This window comes from Dendrobium catenatum, unplaced genomic scaffold (genome assembly GCF_001605985.2).
Source record: "Dendrobium catenatum unplaced genomic scaffold, ASM160598v2 fragScaff_scaffold_870, whole genome shotgun sequence".
Taxonomy (NCBI): domain Eukaryota; kingdom Viridiplantae; phylum Streptophyta; class Magnoliopsida; order Asparagales; family Orchidaceae; genus Dendrobium; species Dendrobium catenatum.
The window spans coordinates 63,854-83,690 of NW_021319332.1; the positions used below are offsets into that span (position 1 = coordinate 63,854).

The 19,837-nt window shown below is 33.7% G+C and overlaps 1 protein-coding gene and 1 long non-coding RNA gene across 2 annotated transcripts; both read right to left on the reverse strand.

Annotated features, from left to right (window-relative positions):
• Nucleotides 1-6,417: 6,417 nt before the first annotated feature.
• On the reverse strand, nt 6,418-18,462 carry LOC110109725 (cytochrome P450 71A1). The gene is made up of 3 exons (XM_020840924.2): nt 18,125-18,462; nt 7,413-8,236; nt 6,418-7,023 (listed from the first exon to the last, which is right to left on the reverse strand). The coding sequence occupies exons 1-3, from the start codon at nt 18,198-18,200 to the stop codon at nt 6,418-6,420; spliced, it is 1,506 nt and encodes a 501-aa protein (XP_020696583.1). The 5' UTR covers nt 18,201-18,462.
• Nucleotides 9,887-18,130, reverse strand: LOC114580233. The gene is made up of 2 exons (XR_003701569.1): nt 18,042-18,130; nt 9,887-10,173 (listed from the first exon to the last, which is right to left on the reverse strand). It is a non-coding gene; the product is annotated as an uncharacterized LOC114580233 (long non-coding RNA).
• Nucleotides 18,463-19,837: the final 1,375 nt, after the last annotated feature.

Here is a 19,837-nt window from a genome sequence, read left to right on the forward strand (position 1 = left end):
ATAGAAACAAAATTCAGTTGCAACAAAAATTTAGTAACGCTCGACATAATAATGATGAGGCAAAAGACAAATGGAGAAAAATTTAAATGTGGAATCAGAATAATCCAGCAATCAAATTTCCAACAATCGATTATGTCCATGTGACCATGTGGACATAGTTGACCGTAGAATTTAAAGCATCTCCATGTCTATTAGGATTTTTAAATACACTCATCATTGTCCATCAGAACAATTTATATGCTCCTCAACTACACAAATTTATCTCCATTTTCTTTGGTTATGTCAAAGCTTAGTCCCCTACTTGCATGGATAGCTCGAACTTTTCCATTCTTTCCTCTACATCCACATCTATCATGGGATCATGACCCATACATCTGAAAGAGCTCTTTACAACACACTTTTTCAACTCATCTATCTTCTCCCTAACCTACATCCCATCCCTGATAACATGTTTCCTTTCTGAGAAGAAGAATTGGATGAAGTGGCAAAATAATAGATGCAAGCTTTAATGGGATATGCAATTTGTAGAAGACCCTTCTATGCTAATTTACAATCAGCTATAGTCTGCAATAAAAATATATATAAATAAATCTTGTCTATAGTCCCTAAGACTTTTCCTATTTTTTAGAGAACTAAAGTAGATTTATTTTACTAGGGTTCTATGTTCTCCATAAAGGCAAGCCTGCATAGTTAATTACACATCTCAAGAGAAAATATTAAGAAAATAATAGATTAAATTTGTGGCTAAACATTTAATTATTTTAAATGATGCAGTCAAGGATTTGAAATCATAATTTATCAATAGGAATTGGATCGATCAAAATTAAACTTTTATTTCTATAATTCAATGGATCAAAAAGTGGAGAGTAATTATGCTGGTCTAGAGTGGACTGCCTATACTAGAAGCACTCTATCCTATACTACGATTGGGCTTTAATGTTTTAAAACATGATTAAATTTATGTTCAAATTAATATATTATTAGATAAATGGACTATACTCCTGGAAGGAAATACATAAATTGTGCATTTGGACTTATGTTTTTCTAGAGTGGACTTCCAGCTAACCACCTATGTTCTTTTCAAACTATGAATTCAAGTCTCTGTGTAATGCATGATAGACAAGCTCTTGTTTAATTAGGAGCGAAGGTTTTAAAACTAAGAATTTAATAGGGGTTTAAAGATGTTAGGGTTTCAAATGCACCTAACTAATATGATTTGAATTAAATTTTTCCTTAACTTTTAAGTTTTCTTATATGCCACTATTGTAATCTACATATTATGCTTTCTCAAAAATAATTCGATAGTGTAACGACCCTATATGAAAAGAATATCATACTCATCTATCTCGCTTGGGCTGTCGATAGCTTGCTGCTGACATGTGTGAGTTTAGCATCTATAGCAAAAAAGTTAATATGCATGTTATGATTATAGGAAAAGTAAATGTCGGCATTTTAAAATGTTAAATAACATAGAATCCTAGGAGCATAATGTTTATCTTGGCAAAATCAAATTTAACGCCAAGTAACCTAGAAATAATAGTTATTCTTTGCAAATCATATATATACAACCAACAATCAAACAATCAAAGTGTATATAAAAGAAATAAAGAAAATGTGCAAGTAATAAGTGCAACTTAATATACAACTCACGATTTATAGGAAAGTAAAAATGGTCAAGCTCCACCAACAACAGGCTTAAGTTTATACTCCTAAATTGATGCAAGTTTATACAAAATGAGTTATTTATTCATACTTTCTTTAGGTTTGCCAGGCTATGATTCTCCTTCGAAGGAATCCTAAAAGAAAACATCTTCAAAGAAGATTTATTCTTATAGGCTTCTATATTTTATAATAAACAACTTTATTTATGATTTTCACAACTCTATACATTTGCAACTCTTTTTTTTTAGAAGAAATGCATAATGCATATAAGGAAAAACCTAGATACAAACTACTCAATCAAAGGCACTCTATCGCATTCCTCCTTCAACAAAGCAACAAAGGAAGAAGGAATATTATTCTCACTAATAACATCCCAATAAAAATTAAACTCGCAAGCTAAGTTAGCACAATAATTTGCTAACTTTTTACATTGTCGATTAACAAAATTAAAAAACACCTTATTGAAATTCTTCATGAATAATAGGTCTTCATCTATTTGTACTCCCATCATCTTTTCCGGTATGCTATACAACTTGTAGAGAAAGTTGATGACATTTTGATTATCTCCTTCTCTGAGTATGACATTTGCATCAAACATCCAATTTTGAATAAAACTCCTCAAAGATTTAAAATCCAATAGCTCCAATTGTGCACTATCCTAATGGACATAACCACAACCAAAGGCCATAAAAAATCTACCTTTACAATCTCTAACCACTCAACCAATTCCAACTTTGTTTAATTTACATAGGGATTCATCAATGTTTTTTTTGAACCATTTGAGAGGAGGGTGACAAAAATTGAACAGTCCCAAAGATTGATTAGTACCCTAGTTACCCAAAATGATTTTTTCTTTATGTAGAATTGCCATAAAACTTATGACTCTAGCCGCAATAACAGCACCGCTTTCTTCCACATCACCATGCTTCACTCTATTTCTATTATTCCATGAATGTAGTAGCAAAGTTAGATACATCTTAGCCATGAAAGGATTCTTTACCGAAATCAATTTCAGATTCCTCATACAGTCTAAGAAACAGCTTAAAATCCGCACCATGAATCCCCATGTATTCAGCAAACTTATTACCTACAGTAGTTTCGGACTTGTACCTGTACAATGATCAATATTTTCCACCTCAAGGCAACCTCTTGGATAAAGATTTGAATAAGAAAGCCTTATATAAAAAAGAAAATTTGCAGGAATTGCATTCCTGCATAACCTCCAAATAAACAATTCAACCCGGGGATTGAGTTTAAGCTTGTACAACAATGGATCAAACTCTTCCTGCGTATTTTGAATGTACTGAGCTGCTGAAGACAATGCTGATATGGATTTTCCAGACAATTTAAACTTGTGCTCCATCCTATCTTCCTCCAATTTATGAAGTATATCAATTTTGCTATCAAGTTCACAAGCTCGTCTCCAAAGAATAGATAAAGTTTAGGGACGTTCCAAGATCCATTAACCATAAGAGATTCTAGAGTGACATCATGTTCATCCCAATTAGTAACAAACGTAGGCCATTTCTCTAAATTTTTATCAAGAATCCAGACATCCTTCCAGATATCAATCAAAGAACCTGTGGCAATATTCCACCTTAAGATTCCTTTAAGAGAATTCCACCCATCAATTATAATCCTCCATGTAGCCGAAGAACTCTTTTTCCCATCACTCATCCACCAACAATTCCCATATTTAGCCATAATGTTCCTATTAAGCAAAGAAGTTAGATTGTTTAAAAGATTCCAAGCTAATCTTGCTCTTAGATGCCCCACTTTAGACTCACTTGAAAAAGGCCCAATCCTCTATACTCCTTTGGTTTGCACAAGACATTTCAAGCGAAGAAATGAAGCCCATGAGAACCATCATGTTTATTTCAAATATAATTCCTACAAATCATATCGAACTATTTCAAAATACTCAAGCGAACCAAAGAATGAGAAGATAGAAATAAAGGGAGGGTAAGAAAGACTGTCTTCATCAAGGTTACCCTTCTAGTAAGTGAGATGAATCTGTTTCCCCATGCTTGAGTCTCTTAGAAGCTTTATCCAAAAGATTATGAAAATCAAATTTCTTAAACCTTTGCTACGGGAAAACACAGGATTACTGTCGGAGCTTCTGGCGGATATATATCCGTTGGTAATGACACCGTTGTTAACAGCATATGGTGCGACAGAATTATAACGGCATTCTTTCTGGCAGATTAGTCGTCGGTAGTTTCCTTACGCACGATACGCCGATTGTAACGTCATATTATATAAGCATATCATCCAAAGCGGTGTATTTTACGCTAGAAAATACTGATGGAGTTACTGGAGGAGTAGACGGCTGTCATTTTAAACTCAACGAATTATTACCGTCATACAAATTGCCAGAAATCTTCCCGACATATAATGCACCGAAAAATCCGCCAGCGAAACCCCTATTTCCAAACCCGAGCCCGTCTGGCTATTCATTTCCTTCCGCCATTTGTTTGAAATCTCCGCTCTGCTTCGTCTCCTTAGTATTGCCCCACTGTAGATCATCGCTGCAAATGCTTCAGGACATCCACGAGAGGTCACCGACAATCACCGTCTCCATCACCGGTGAAAGGACACAGTTTTCTGGAAAATCCAACATTAGTGTATATTGGTTATAATTAACATTCATTCTACCAAGTTCCACTAAACCCTCACCCTCAACCATGTATCAAATCTTCTAACATTTAAATAAACAATAATAAAAAATTTATGTCCTCCATTAATGCCACAAAAAATGCTTTCCACCACCATTAATAAACAAAAGTATAACATATTTGTATAAAAGAAACCACACATTAAATATATGGAGGGTGCATGAAAATTGAATTTAACCACTAACAAACTCAAAAGAAGAAGACAAAACTTCTTCTTTATCATTTATAAATAAATAGTTAGTTATATCACTAATAAAAGTAGGAGGTCTTCAAAAAATAATAAGTGAAGTAAAGCTATTAAATGATATGTAAACTAAAAGAATGTTATAGTTGAAAAAGAACTTCTACCACTAGTATTCCCTGATGTTATTGATAACAACAACTATATATCTTGTTAGTATAAGATGAGGATACAAATACATTAAATGCTAAGGGCTTGATAAAAGGGAATGACCTTGATCATAGATGGTTGACAAAACCTTAGTGAAACTAGAAAAGGAGATATGCACTATAGAGGCATTGGTGATAAAGATGAAAATGGAAAGAAGTTTCAAAGAAAGAGAGAACCTGGACTAAGTCAAACCTTTAAGGATCCTAGTATTGAAATATTAAGATTAGGTTAATGAATATAAATATGTTGCATGGCCTGGATAGTTTAATCAATATGGTTAGTTCATCTCACTAGATCATCTCGATCTATTGACAAGTTGAACCTAATAGGTTTATGAAATTTATAATATTAATCCAATAAGAGTAGAGTTCATTGGGTTTGTTTGAACTAATAATATTATCATTATTTTATATAAGGAATATATATATATATACAAAAGTGTAGGATAAAATATATTGATATTTAATGTACTATAGGCTAAAAAGTGATAAATATTAGTTAAGAATTAAAGTTTTCAATGTGAATTTTGGGTTACCATCACCATTTAAAAAAAAAAAATTCACCACTACCACTCCTTGTAAATACCTTTCAAAAGTCCCTTTACAACCAAATATATATATATATATATATATATATATTAAGGGGGACAATAACATATATATAATTCTCATGAGATTCTATTGAAATTAATATAATGAATTAATTTAAAATTTATTCGAAGCATTTCTCATCTGATAGAGGCTTGATGGTAAACCTTAAGGTTTAGCTTTACTACGCTGTTCAACTTGACTTGGCTGCCCAACTTCCTCACACATAGAACTTATCAAATGAGTAGCCCGTTAACTCACCTCATTCGAAGTTACACAATGATGATTGTGAATTATGTTGATGTGCACTTATTACCTTGAAAGTCAAATAAAAAAATTTAAAAATCTCAAAATTTTATTAATTCTCTTGTACTTTTTCCTTTTTATAAATCATTCATTTTAAAATGCTTGTCAAGAAAAAGAGTTTATCTTCCTAAAAAGGTTAGATATTATTTCTAATTTTCAGTAGTTGCATTCAAGTTGAGCTTTTTTTAATTACTAATGCCAACTCGGGCATTATATATTTCCTTAAAATTTAATCAAGTTCTGAGATCATTGATAATGATGTGTTATATTAAGATCAATGATTTCAGACCAGGCCCATAAACATGTTATCATTATTAAGCCATCACGGGTGGTCAAAATTGTTTTATTTTAAGCGAATTGGCAAGACAAGATTAGAAGAAACAACATCATATTAAAATGTAATTATCAAAAGATAAGATCTTTGCCATATTTTGATAATTACAAAGCATATTCATGATAGATAATATGAAATCTTTCATTAAGTAAATAAAAAAAGGGGTTTAGCCTGCTCATTTCATAAGTAGTATTGTACACTATTTATTAATCGAATGCTGCATACAATGATAGAGATCATGATGTTTGTTGTCATTAAATAAAAGAATTTACCAAACACAACAAGAAATACATTTAATTCTATGTCGATGGTGCTTGAATTATAGGCTAGCATTCCAATAAATCTTATTTAGGCCAACCTTCCCACAAAGTGAATACTGCATATATTAGATGTTTAAGACGTGGTGCTTATATATGGAAGTCTTTATAAATAATAAGATAAGTAGTAAAGTATCTAAGTAATTTATATAGCTAGCGGAACCAAATAAAGCTTTTCTTTTCTCGGAGTAGTTAATCCGGCACCATCTTCCATGTCCATACCATCACAGGAAATGCCGCTCGGTAGTTTCCAATTGAAGCGATACACAAGATTTGCTAAAGCAAGCTCAATAATTGAAATTGCAAACTGTATTCCTGGACAAATTCTGCGACTAGCACCAAATGGAATGTAGTGAAAATCATTACCTTTGTAGTCCACATCGTCACCTAAGAATCTCTCTGGCTTAAACTCTTGTGGATCTTTCCAATAATCTTCGTCTCTTCCAATGGCCCATGCATTGATGAGGACCCTAGTCTTCTTAGGAATGTTATATTCTTGTATTTGACAATCTTGCAATGAGACTCGAGGGAGAAGTAATGAAGCAGGTGGATGCAACCGAAGAACTTCCTTTATAACAGCCTTCATGTAGCTCAATTTGCCCAAGTACTCCTCCCTGACTATTTCCTCTCCATGAGCTATTCGCCGCACTTCACTTTGCACCTTTTCCATCACCATTGGATTTCGAATGAGTTCAACCATGCACCAATCTAGAAGAGCAAGGGATGTCTCGGTTCCAGCAACAATCATATCCTTTAAAGAACAAAGGGATGCCACTACGTTAGTTTGCCATAAGATGCAAGCCAGAAAAAAAAAAACAAAATTAAGAATAACATAAAATACCTATATTGTTTGAGAATCTTGAATTAATATATGTGGTATTTACTTTTCTCAGTTTTACGGAACCGGAATGCAGGAATTGTGTTAATTAGCTAAATTTTCTCGTACTAATAGTTGATAAAAAGGATGAAAGAAAATATCCAATGACAAATTGTTATGCAGAAAAAAAGTCCAGGATTTTTGGAAAGCTGAAAATAGCTGCAACCTTCTTTTGATAACCAATTGTTATGTAGAAAAATGTTCTGAATTTTTTAACAGCAGCAGTTGTTGTATTCATAAAAGAGCTTGTTTGAAATAAATACCAATAAAAGTGCCTTAATCTTCTCATTTGTGAGTACCAACGGCATGCTTGGATCTTTCTGCAACTGAAGCAGGACATCAATGAAATAAGTACTGCCTTCCGCCAATTGGGAAACATGTTCCTCAACAAACTCTCCAAGAAGAGCATCCCATTTCTTAGAATGCCTTATAAGTTCCCTTTCCAATCCAAAGAGCACATCAAGCCACCTTAACTGCGGAAAGTAGTCCTCCAGGAAAAATTTACCAAAGAAAATAGAGTTCATACGAATAAGTTCGCAAAGAAGCTTCCTTCTCTCTTCACTCAACGATGATCCCAAAACAGATTTACATAAAACGTCTCTTGTCAATTTATTCAGGATCTCAGACACGCACACAACACCATTGTTAGCTGAAGCCATGCGAGAAATTCTTTCGATCATCAATGATACCTCCTCCATTCGCATTAAACTAAATGACTGTATCATTTTTATGCTGAGGAGGTTGGTAACACAGATCTTCCTGGTCTGTCTCCAATACTCTCCGTAAGGGGCTAAGCCCATATCATTGTTGTTGTAGAGCAAAATCCTTGATGCCTTAAGTGAAGGCCAGCTTGCAAATACTAGATCATGAGTTCTCATGATCTCTCGAGTAGTAGAAGGTGATGAGACAACAAGAGTGGGTATGCTGCCAAGTTGTAGAAGCATGAGGGGTCCATGCTTCTTTGAAAGTTCGAAGAGCGATCGATGGGGTAACAAGATGATTTGGTGCAAATTACCTATAAAAGGAAGCCCAGGCGGTGAAGGAATAAGCGGTATCTTCTTTGAGATTGATTTCCGTTTACTTCTGCCTGCCAGCAGGACGAACATAGTAATCAGGAGAAGCGCTACAAGCAGCGTTGGACCCATTATGAGCATGTCTAGCATAAAGGGATGATAATGTAAGTTCAAGAAGAAGTTCAGTACAGTTTTAAACCAGAAAAATATATCCTATTTTGGCCAGGGAAGTCAAAAATCATGAGCCACCGTATTTTCGTCCCGTGTTCCTTACGCAATGCATAAAATTTGATGAAAATTCACCAAATTTGTTTAACTTATATGGAAACAAATGACTGATTTTAGAAAAAAGTTTTCCAGTCCAGTTGTTGCCAATTGATTATGCGGACTTTTTTTTTTGATAAATTTAGGCAAAGCAAACTTTCATTTTACTCTAAGGAAATAATTTCAATAAATTTAAAAAAATTAAAATTACAACTCAATAATGAGACGTAGAAATAAAACCTAGTTGCCACAAAAAATTAGTATTGCTCGAAATAAAAATAATGAGACAAATGACAAATGGAGAAAAATTTAAATGTGAAATCAGAATAATAGATGTTATATAATAAGCCAATGGACAAATTTCCAGCCGTTGATTATGTCCATGTGACCATTTGGACATAGTTGATTGTAAAATTTAAAGCATCTTCATGCTCCATTAGGATTTATGATGGCACTTGCCCAAGTCCATCACCACAATTTATATGCTCCTCAACTCCCAAAACTTTTCTCCATTTCGTTTGGTTATGTCAAAGCTTAGTCCCCAACTAGCATGGATAGCTCGAACTTTTCCATTCTCTTCTCCTCATCCCCATCTATCATGGGCTCGTGACACATACTTCCCCATTTGCTACCCTCTTGCTGACAATAAATTGGAAAGGGCTCATTGCAACACACTTTCTCAACTCATCTTCCTTCTCCCTAACCTACATCACATCCATGATAACATGGTTCCTTTTTCAGAAGAAGAAGTGGACAAAGGGGCAAAACAATAGATGCTAGTTTCAGTGGGATATGCAATTAGTAGAAGTCCATTTTATGTAAGTTTATATTCAACTATAGTTTATAAAATAAAAATAAATATAAATAAAACTTGTCTACAAATACAATCCTAGAGACTTTTCTTATATTTAAGAGAACTAAATTAGATTTTTTTACAAGGGTTCTAAATTCTCCATAAAAGCAAGCCTCCATAGTTAATTACATATCTCAAGATAAAATGTTAAGAGAACATTAGATTAAATTGGTGGCTAAACATTTTTTTGATTTACAATGATGCTGACAAGGATTTGAAATCATGATTTATCAATAGGGTTGATCAAAAATGAAAAGTTAATATACATGTTATGATTGTAGGAAAAGTAAATGTTGGCATCTTAAAATGATAAATACCATAAAATTCTAGAAACTTAATGTTTATCTTGGAAAATTAAGATTTAACGCCAAGTAACCAAGAAAAAACACATATTCTTCTTTGCAAATCATATATATGCAACCAACAATCAAACAATCAATGTGTATATAAAAGAAATAATGAAAATATCGATGTGATAAGTGCAACTTAATATACAACCCAAAATTTATAGGAAAGCGAAATATGACCAAGCTCCACGAAGAACAAGCTCGAATTTATACACCAAAATTGATGCAAGATTATACAAATTAAAGTTATTTTTTATCCCTTTTTTTGGTTAAAACCCACCGACGAGCTTACGTGTTAATATCAGAAAAAGGTACAAGGTTCTTAAAGGGACCTCCAGTTCACTACTGCTCCGAAGAGCTACAAACAAAATAAAAAAGAAAACTAAGAGCCGGAGTTCCCTTCTAATCCAAGTTACAAAAGACCCTAATAACATTCTACGAACAAAAAGGAAAAGGGGAGTATAAAGCACCTTCAGCATAGCCCTTTCAACCACAAACGTATCCTGCACAAAATGAGTGCGAAGCTCTAAAAACCTACAAAAAAGGCCTGCAAGGATACTGAACCAAAAATTAAATAACCAAAAGTAGACTAAAGTTGAATAGAAAAAGTTAGGATGATGGGTTAAACTCCCTAGATGAATAAACTTCAGCTTGTTTTTATGCAAAATGATAAGATAGCCTTTGTTAATCCCATAAATACTAGCCATGTTGAACAATAGACAATTGATACCTAAATACTGGTCCCGCCAATCCATCCAATACCACAAATCATAGTTAACACAGTCACATAGAACACCATTCCAGCCATTCCAAGGTTTACCCTCGTTAAGAATATGCAAATAAAGCAAAGAGGTGTTAATCATCTCCAGATTCAACCCCAAGTACTAGACAGAACTATGCTCACCATTAACCATAAAATGAGAGACATAAATCCAGCATAGAGCATAGATAAACATAGTTCTATCCAAGCCAACAGCATCAACAACAACATCCCTATTAGGAGCAGCCACGGTATTAATCAGAATGCAGGGAATGAAGCCCAAAAAACCCCATAAATGGTTGCACTTTAAAGTAAAAAACCACCTGCACCCACATAAAAGAGCACGACCGTCCAGCGCAAAAGTCCCAGCCAAAACATATAAAAAATTTAAGATACTCCATAACTTGTCCCAAATATACCTAGCGAGAACGAGTAGGGGTAACGTGAGGAAAAACCCAGTAAATAAATTCATCCTACCAAAATCAATAAACTCTGAAATAGAGCACTTGCCAAGCCGAATTAAAACATTATAAGCTATGTCAACAAAAGTTGACATAATGAAACTGGTAAGATCCAAACCTTCAGCCACCACACCAGAGAAAACAACAAGAACCGCCCAGCTAACAGAAAAAGCATCCATAAAAGGGAACATAGAAAAATACAAAGCAATAGAGTAAACAGCAAAGGATAAAGAACAATAAAAACCAGCAAAAAACAAAAACAACCCCATTAATAAAATCGAATATAAGGTAGACCCAACCGATCCAGTCTAAAAAGCCCCTTGATTTCCCTGGGAAGCGAATACTCATAGAAATCGATGAATCCAGACAAAGAACAACCCGTTTTAGCTAAGCCATCAGCCACCGCACTACCCTCACGCATAATATGGGAAATAGACTAACTGATAAGAGAAAGACAATGCTTAATATCTCTAATCTTATAGAAATTAAAGGTTAGGAGATGATTTAACTTTAATATAATGAATTAATAGTATAGCATCAACTTCAAACCAAATTTTGGAAATGCCAAGAGAGAGACATACTTGAACACCATAAAGAAGGCTATCAATTTCAGCTTGGATAGCATTAATACCAGATGATGGACCCGCATAAGCCGCAATAACCTTACCACTATAATCCTGAATAATGCCACCATAGCCCGCACTAACATTATTACTAGAACTATCCATATTAAGTTTGTAGCAACCAATCACAGGCAACCTCCAATGAATCAGCTTATCTTTACTGATGGTGAGATGAGGGGTGAACTTCAAGCCAAACTCACGAGCAACGTGAATGCAGTTCTTGAAAGATTCAGCTTTAATTAAATTAGCACCATATAGTTGAATAATCTTATTTTTCACTTTAGCAATGACATTTAAAACATTCATCACCATATTATCATGTTTAGAAGCATTCCGACTATCCCATAAATACCAACAGATAATAATAGGGATAATATTTCTAATGTGACCTTTGGTAGGAATCAACCAATCTTTAAGAAGATAAGTAATCGATTCATAGCGAGTAGTAGAAAGGACATTAAATATGTTGTCAAAGTGAATCCACACTTTAGTAGCAATCGGGCCATTGATAAACACATGGTTCAAATTCTCAATATGATAGCAACATTGACATTTAGAAATAATATACAAACCTTTTTTCACCAATAGAGAATCAATAGGTAAACAATTGTGTAAATTTCTCCAAAGAAGAAAGGAGTAAGTAGGAGGTATACTAGCATGCCAAATAGAGCCATAAAGATAGTTTTTAGGCAAATTCTGTCTAATAGAATTCCAAACTTGTTTAGTGTCAAAACTACCATCATTAGAACGATTAAATAAAATACAATCCTCATTCTCCCTGTGAATGGAGATCTTAGTGATTAAGTTAATAATAGAGTCCGGAAAAATCTTGGCAAGCAAACTAACATTCCAACCGTTATTGATAATAAAATCCTTAACTTTCCAAGTAGAAGTAGAATGAGTATATAAGAGATTATCAATAGAAAAATTATCCAACCACTTATCTTGCCAAAAAAAAAATGTTCCCCACACCCATCCCCCATTGAATGAACTCTTCGGCTTCCCACTTGATACTACAAAGCCTCTTCCAATTAAAAGAGTCCCCTTGTTTACAGAAACAATTTAAAGGGTGTTTCCCAACACAGTATTTAGCAGCCATAAATTTAGCCCATAAACTTTTATTTGCTCTGAAAGCAAACTAAAGTTTATGATTAAAAGTCTTAATCATATCAGTAAAGGTATGAAACCTAAGTCTGCCCTCATCCATAGTCCCAGCATAATTACTCCAAGATCCCCAAATGATAGAATGATTACCATCTTTGGAACCCCAAAGGAATTTATTAAAAATAATCTCTATTTTACTACATATATTAATAATAGGACATAAAGTATGCATCAAATATACAGGAATCGAGCACAAAATATGTTTTATGAGAACAAGCCTACCACCATATGAAAAAAAAAAAATTGAAAGCCCAAGAAGAAAGTTTCTTATGGATAGTCTTGAAAATCCCATCAAATAAATGCGAACGTTTCTTACCCTTAAAAAGCGGGACACCTAAATGCTTCATCGAAAAAAACGTCTCTTTTAAACCAAACTTTCTTTTAATACTAGTAACGCGGCTAGTGGAAATAGACTTAGCAGGAATAAAGCAACTCTTTGTAGAATTAAAAATTAAACCACTAGAATGCTGAAATGTATTAAGAAATTTGAAAAGGATGTTCAGCATTTTAATGGAACAATTAGAGAAAATAATAAAATCAGCAGCAAAGCTCAAATGAGTAATGGGAAAACCACCATTCATTTTATAATTAAGAAAAGGGTGAGACCTGAAAAGAATATTAATACCACGAGATAAAAATTCCACAGCAATGATAAAGAGAGCAGGAGATAAGGGGTCTCCCTGTTTGATACCGTTAGAGGACTTGAAAATGCCATGGGACTTACAATTGATAATAACGGAGAAGTAACAAAACTCAATACAGTTTTTAATGAGATTGATGAATTGCAAATTAAAACTAACAAGTTTTAAATTTTGTAAAGAAATTCCCAATTAAGATTATCATAGGCTTTAGTAATATGCATTTTGAAAATAATATTACCACTAGTAACCCTAACATTTAAATCATGAACTAACACTTGGGCAAGTAACACATTATCAAAAATAGATCTACCTTTAACAAAACTAGTTTGCTCTAAAGAAATAATGTTAGAAAGAATAAGAGCAAGCCTTCCCATAAAGATTTTAGCAATAAGCTTGTTAAAAAAGGTACATAAGCTAATGGGACAAAAATCACTCCAATAATTAGTAGTATTGGATTTAGGAATTAAAGCTATGGAAGTTGAAGTGAAAAAATTAGGGATGGGAGAACCCCCAAAAAAATCAACCACAGCATTAATAAGATCTTCTTTAATGATTAACCATGATTTTTGAAAGAACTTATTAGTAAAACCATCAGGACCGGCGACAGTATCGGAATTCATATCTTTTAAAGTATTCCAAATTTCCTCTTCAGTAGGAATATTAGTCAACATCGTGTTATCTTCATTAGAAACAAGAGTGGGAGTAAAGTAAAATTCAATATTTAACTCTGGACAAAAATTGTTATTAAAAATCTTTTCAAAATAAAGAGCACCCGAAGAAGCTATCTGATCCAGGTCAACAATCTCATTACCATCAAGGTTCGTGAGCATGTGAATAGTTCTGCTGGTTTTATTATGATTAGCAAGTTTATGAAAATAAGAAGTGTTACGATCTCCTTCCACAAGAAATTTGGAGGAAGCTTTTTGCCTCCAAAAAGATTCCTCTTTTTCTTGAAGTTTAAACAAATTTGTTTTGGTAGTATTAAGAGTAGACAGATTGGTAATAGTGGAGTTTTGCATATAAGCCAGATCAACACTATACCTCAGTCTCAACAAGCTTAATATTAGCAAAAATATTTTTAAAGATGCATTTATTCCACCACGTAAGTTTTTGTTTAAGCCTTTTAAGTTTGAACCAAAATCTAGTCATACCACAAACATTGTCAAAGGGGAAAAGAGGAGCTTCCCAATTACTCTTCACAATATTATCAAAGTTATCATCAAGGAGCCACATATTTTGAAGTCTAAAAGGTTGAAAAGTATTGTAGCTAGTAATATACATAATAATTAAAAGAGGAGAGTGATCAAATAAAGTTCTAGTTAGATGCTCAATGTGGGTATTTTGAAAGGAAGAAATCCAATGATCATTAAAGAGGATACAATCCAATCTTTGCCACATAGTGCCCTTATTCTAAGTAAAACCATTACCCGAGAACCCAATGTCATGAAAATTTCAACTTAAAATCAAATCATTGAAATCCTCCATAGCATGAAAATTAGGAGGTTTACCACCAATTCTTTCAGAAACATTAGTAATACAATTAAAATCCCCACCAACCATCCAAGGAGCATTAACGTTGGAAGCAAAAGTAGTAAGTTGGTCCCAATGAACTTTTCTCCCAATTCTACTTCAAGAAGCGTAAACAAAAGAAGCATAACTAGAGACATGATTAAAAGTAACATTAGCAAGAACTAATTGAGGTAAATCTATAAGAACATCTAAAGAAATAAACCGTTTCCAAAAAATCCATATTTTGTTAGTGCAATTAGCAAAAGCCAAATCAAAACCCAAAAATCTTACAAACCGAGTCCAATTTAGCGGAGGAAATAAAAGGCTCAAGCAAAACAATAAGTTGAATATCATTCATCCTACAAAGATTCTTAACTCTATCCTTATATAGAGAAGCACCCACCCCACTAATATTCCAAATAAGAGCTTTAACCATTAATAACAATATAAGATGCTCTAGTGGCCCTAGGGGTATTGTTGGGCGTAACCTTTTTATTCTTGCCTTTCTTTTTGGTTTGAGTTATGAAATCTTCTTCCAATTTTTTAGCCTTGTTACTAGGAGCTGACACAGAATTAATAGTAGAATCTTTTAGACATTCCATAGGTAAGAAAATGTCAATGGAACCAATTTCTCCTTCTTCCATAACATCAAAGTTTTCCTCCACATCCTTAGAATTTGGCTCATGTTCGCTATCATTTATCCCACCATTAACTTGAAGAGTAGCTAAATCAGTAGGAATATTGTTTAGGGATTGAAGATCCCTATTGTCCTCCTCCAAAAGAGAATTAACAATCAGAATATTAGCAGTAGGATCATCTCCCTTTATCATCTCAACTTCATTTTCACCCATAGTATTAGGAGTAGGGAAGTGTTATGATCTCCTTCCACAAGAAATTTGGAGGAAGCTTTTTGCCTCCAAAAAGCTTCCTCTTTTTCTTGAAGTTTAAACAAATTGGTTTTGGCAGTATTAAGAGTAGATAGATTAGTAATAGTGGAGTTCTGCATATAAGCCAGATCAACACTATCCACCTCAGTTTCAGCAAGCTTAATATTAGCAAAAATATTTTTAAAGATGCATTTATTCCACCACGTAAGTTTTTGTTTAAGCCTTTTAAGTTTGAACCAAAATCTAGTCATACCACAAACATTGTCAAAGGGGAAAAGAGGAGCTTCCCAATTACTCTTCACAATATTATCAAAGTTATCATCAAGGAGCCACATATTTTGAAATCTAAAAGGTTGAAAAGTATTGTAGCTAGTATTATACATAATAATTAAAAGAGGAGATTGATCAAATAAAGTTCTAGTTAGATGCTCAACGTGGGTATTTTGAAAGGAAGAAATCCAATGATCATTAAAGAGGATACAATCCAATCTTTGCCACATAGTGCCCTTATTCCAAGTAAAACCATTACCCGAGAACCCAATGTCATGCAAATTTCAACTTAAAATCGTATCATTGAAATCCTCCATAGCATGAAAATTAGGAGGTTTACCCCCAATTCTTTCAGAAACATTAGTAATACAATTAAAATTCCCACCAACCATCCAAGGAGCATTAACGTTGGAAGCAAAAGCAGTAAGTTGGTCCCAAAGAACTTTTCTCCCAATTCTACTTCAAGAAGCGTATACAAAAGAAGCATAACTAGAGGCATGATTAAAAGTAACATTAGCAAGAACTAATTGAGGTAAATCTATAAGAACATCTAAAGAAATAAACCATTTTCAAAAAATCCATATTTTGTTAGTGCAATTAGCAAAAGCCAAATCAAAACCCAAAAATCTTACAAACCGAGTCCAATTTAGCAGCGGAAATAAAAGGCTCAAGCAAAACAAGAAGTTGAATATCATTCATCCTACAAAGATTCTTAACTCTATCCTTAGATAGAGAAGCACCCAGCCCCCTAATATTCCAAATAAGAGCTTTAAACATTAATAACAATATAAGATGCTCTAGTGGCCCTAGGGGTATTGTTGGGCGTAACCTTTTTATTCTTGCCTTTCTTTTTGGTTTGAGTTATGAAATCTTCTTCAAATTTTCTAGCCTTGTTACTAGGAGCTGACACATAATTAATAGTAGAATCTTTTAGACATTCCATAGGTAAGAAAATGTCAATGGAACCAATTTCTTCTTCTTCCATAACATCAAAGTTTTCCTCCACATCCTTAGAATTTGGCTCATGTTCGCTATCATTTATCCCACCATTAACTTGAAGAGTAGCTAAATCAGTAGGAATATTGTTTAGGGATTGAAGATCCCTATTGTCCTCCTCCAAAAGAGAATTAACAATCAGAATATTAGCAGTAGGATCATCTCCCTTTATCATCTCAACTTCATTTTCACCCATAGTATTAGGAGTAGGTTCCTCATCACCATCAGTATCGACACACATAATAAATTGTATTCCATCTTCCATTTTTTTTCAACAAATTTTCATTTCCATTAGAGATACCTAAAGGATTAGACTCTGTGTCATTTTACATAGTGTAAGGCTTCATAACAAGAGGATCAAAATTGTTTTCCCCCAAAGGAATAGAACTTTCAAGCACATTCGTTTCTCCAACATTAGGAGCAGCCACGGTTTTTGAAATAAAATTGTACTTTTTTAATTGGGGATGAGCTACAAAACAGTCATGTAAAGCATGCCCGTGAATTTTGCAATGCAAACAAAAATATGCAACTTTTTCAAAATCAACTTTTTGTAAGTACCCAAAATTTTCAGAATCAATCCATATGTCTTTAGGGTGTTTCTTAGTGATATCGATTTCCACAAGAACCCTAGCAACATAGTGTCGTGATCGGTTTGTTGTGGCCTGGTCAGTTTGTAGAGGGCGGCCAAATATGGATCCTAATGCATGGAGAACATGAGAATTAAAAAATGCAATCATAAATTAGGGAAAGAGATCCATATATGAACAATGGGAGATTCTTCTTTGACATTAAAAAATGGAGTCCATTTGAGTAACCTCATTTGACAATTAAGGATATAATAAGTTCTCCTAGAAAACACTCTAGTATAATAAAGATCAATCGATAACTGTATGGAAACATGTATAGCATCAAGCAAGCCAATGGAGCAATTCCCAGATATTTTCAATTTAGCAAAAAAATTTCTAATCGCATCCAAATTAGGTCGCCTAACAGAAATTTCCCGACCAACATAAATTGATACGGACTAGCAAGTTTTAAAATGTCATCTTCCGACATCAAGAGCGTCGAAAAACCTTTAACAGTAGATTTAGTGAAAGAGATTACCAGAAGATTAGAAGAAGAAGGTCCTGCTAAAACATCTCGGAAAGAATGAGATGTAGAAGAAGAAATAATAGATCCAGCCAAACCTTTCAATGAGACAGCCGTATTTGATGGCGGAGCACCCCACGCACCTGGAGTTGAAGAGGTCGTACCCTTCTCCATTATGAGAAGAGAACAACAAAAGGCCAAAAGGCCAGAGCAAAATGAGCAACCAAGATGTAGCACAATGATCTAGGGCCGAGAGCGAAGGAAGACCGATAGGAAGATGAGAGAGCAGGAAGGCCGCAGAAATCGCCCTCAGAGATGCCAGAGCCCAGAAAAACCCTAGCGCAAACCAAAGAGGAATTATCCCTAGATGAGTTATTTTTTTATCCCTTCTTCAGGTTTGTCAGACTATGATTGTCCTTCTAAGGAATTCAGAAAGAAATCATCTTCAAAGAAGATTTATTCTTTTGGACTTATTTACTTTATAATAAATAATTTTATTTAGGAGTTTCAAAACTTTATACAATTATAACTCTTTACAAATTTATTTTTAAATATAAAATAAAAATACTCTATGTTTAAATAGTTGCAACTTAGTTTTTTAATTGATGATATTCTTGCAACATGTATGTTTTTATGATTCTAAATAATATTGTTTTAATTACAATTTCTCCTAACATATTTTAGATGTATTGTTTCATTGTTTGTGTGTACTAACATTTCAGGAAAATCATACTCCGGATTGTTGAAGACTTTAAATCAGATCAGTTTAGAGTTTATTGTGTACGAAGTCTGTATTTTTAATTTTATTGAGTCTAAGAGAGTGTGATTATAATTGAGTAACTGTGTACACACATATCGGGGGAGTGTTTTAAATTTGTAATTTTTAAAACTAATCGTACTGTATGAACTCAATTCGTACGAGATGATTTGTTCAGTTATTTTTCCATTCAAGTAGTCAAACGAACATAAGGCAGAAAACTTTTAAGTATGGATCATATTATACGATATCACATTCGTACATACGCCATCCAGTGTACGAGTTAGACGGATCCCTTTTCATATCGACAAACTTGAAAATTTTTTGAACGGTTCGTATCGTATGATGTCATCATCGTAAGTACGTCGTTTAGTGTACGAGTTGGACGGGTTCCTTTCATCCTGATAACTTGAATGGTTCATACCGTATGATGTCATCATCGTATGTACGCATCCAGTGTATAAGTTGGATGGGTCCGTTTTCATCTTGACAAACTTTTAAATTTTTTGAACTAATCGTATCGTATGATGTCATCATCATACGTATGCCATTATGAGTATGAAAATACAGTGTTCATCTTTGTCCCGACAAAGATGAAAAATTTTCTAACTGTTCATACAGTTCAAACTTGGTTCGTACTGACGATCATCATGTACAACATCATTTCATAAAGATTCACAACAGGTTTGTACGCAACAGTTTTTGAACTATTCGTATGTAAGAACATACAATCATACTTTACGATCGTACACGCTCAAAATTGAAAATTTCAGTTTTATGGACGGTTTTTCATGTCTTACATATAAATGTTCTTTTAAACTGAATTGTAAAGAGTTCTTCTTCGTGATCTTTTAAGAGAAAGTGAAAGAGTGCATTTGGGAGAGTATTTGAAAGAGATTTTTTGCAAGAGAAATGTGAATGGTTCACAAGGTTACTCAAAGGTAAGGATCTTTTTGTGTTTTTAGTTTTACTCTTCCTTTCTTCTTTTAAGTTGCTCGAGGGAAAGATCTTTGAAGTAAGATGAGGGTACTCTGCCAACACTTGGAGGGTGTGA

Bases quoted from the DNA above. Each gene is read 5' to 3' on its own strand.
- LOC110109725 (XM_020840924.2), bottom strand. From the start codon at position 18,200: ATGGAGAAGGGTACGACCTCTTCAACTCCAGGTGCGTGGGGTGCTCCG. The intron at 8,237-18,124 runs GTTTGGCTGGAT...TCCTGCTGGCAG, and splicing joins TACGGCTGTCTCATTGAAAG to GCAGAAGTAAACGGAAATCA. The intron at 7,024-7,412 runs GTATTTATTTCA...TGTTCTTTAAAG, and splicing joins AGATTAAGGCACTTTTATTG to GATATGATTGTTGCTGGAAC.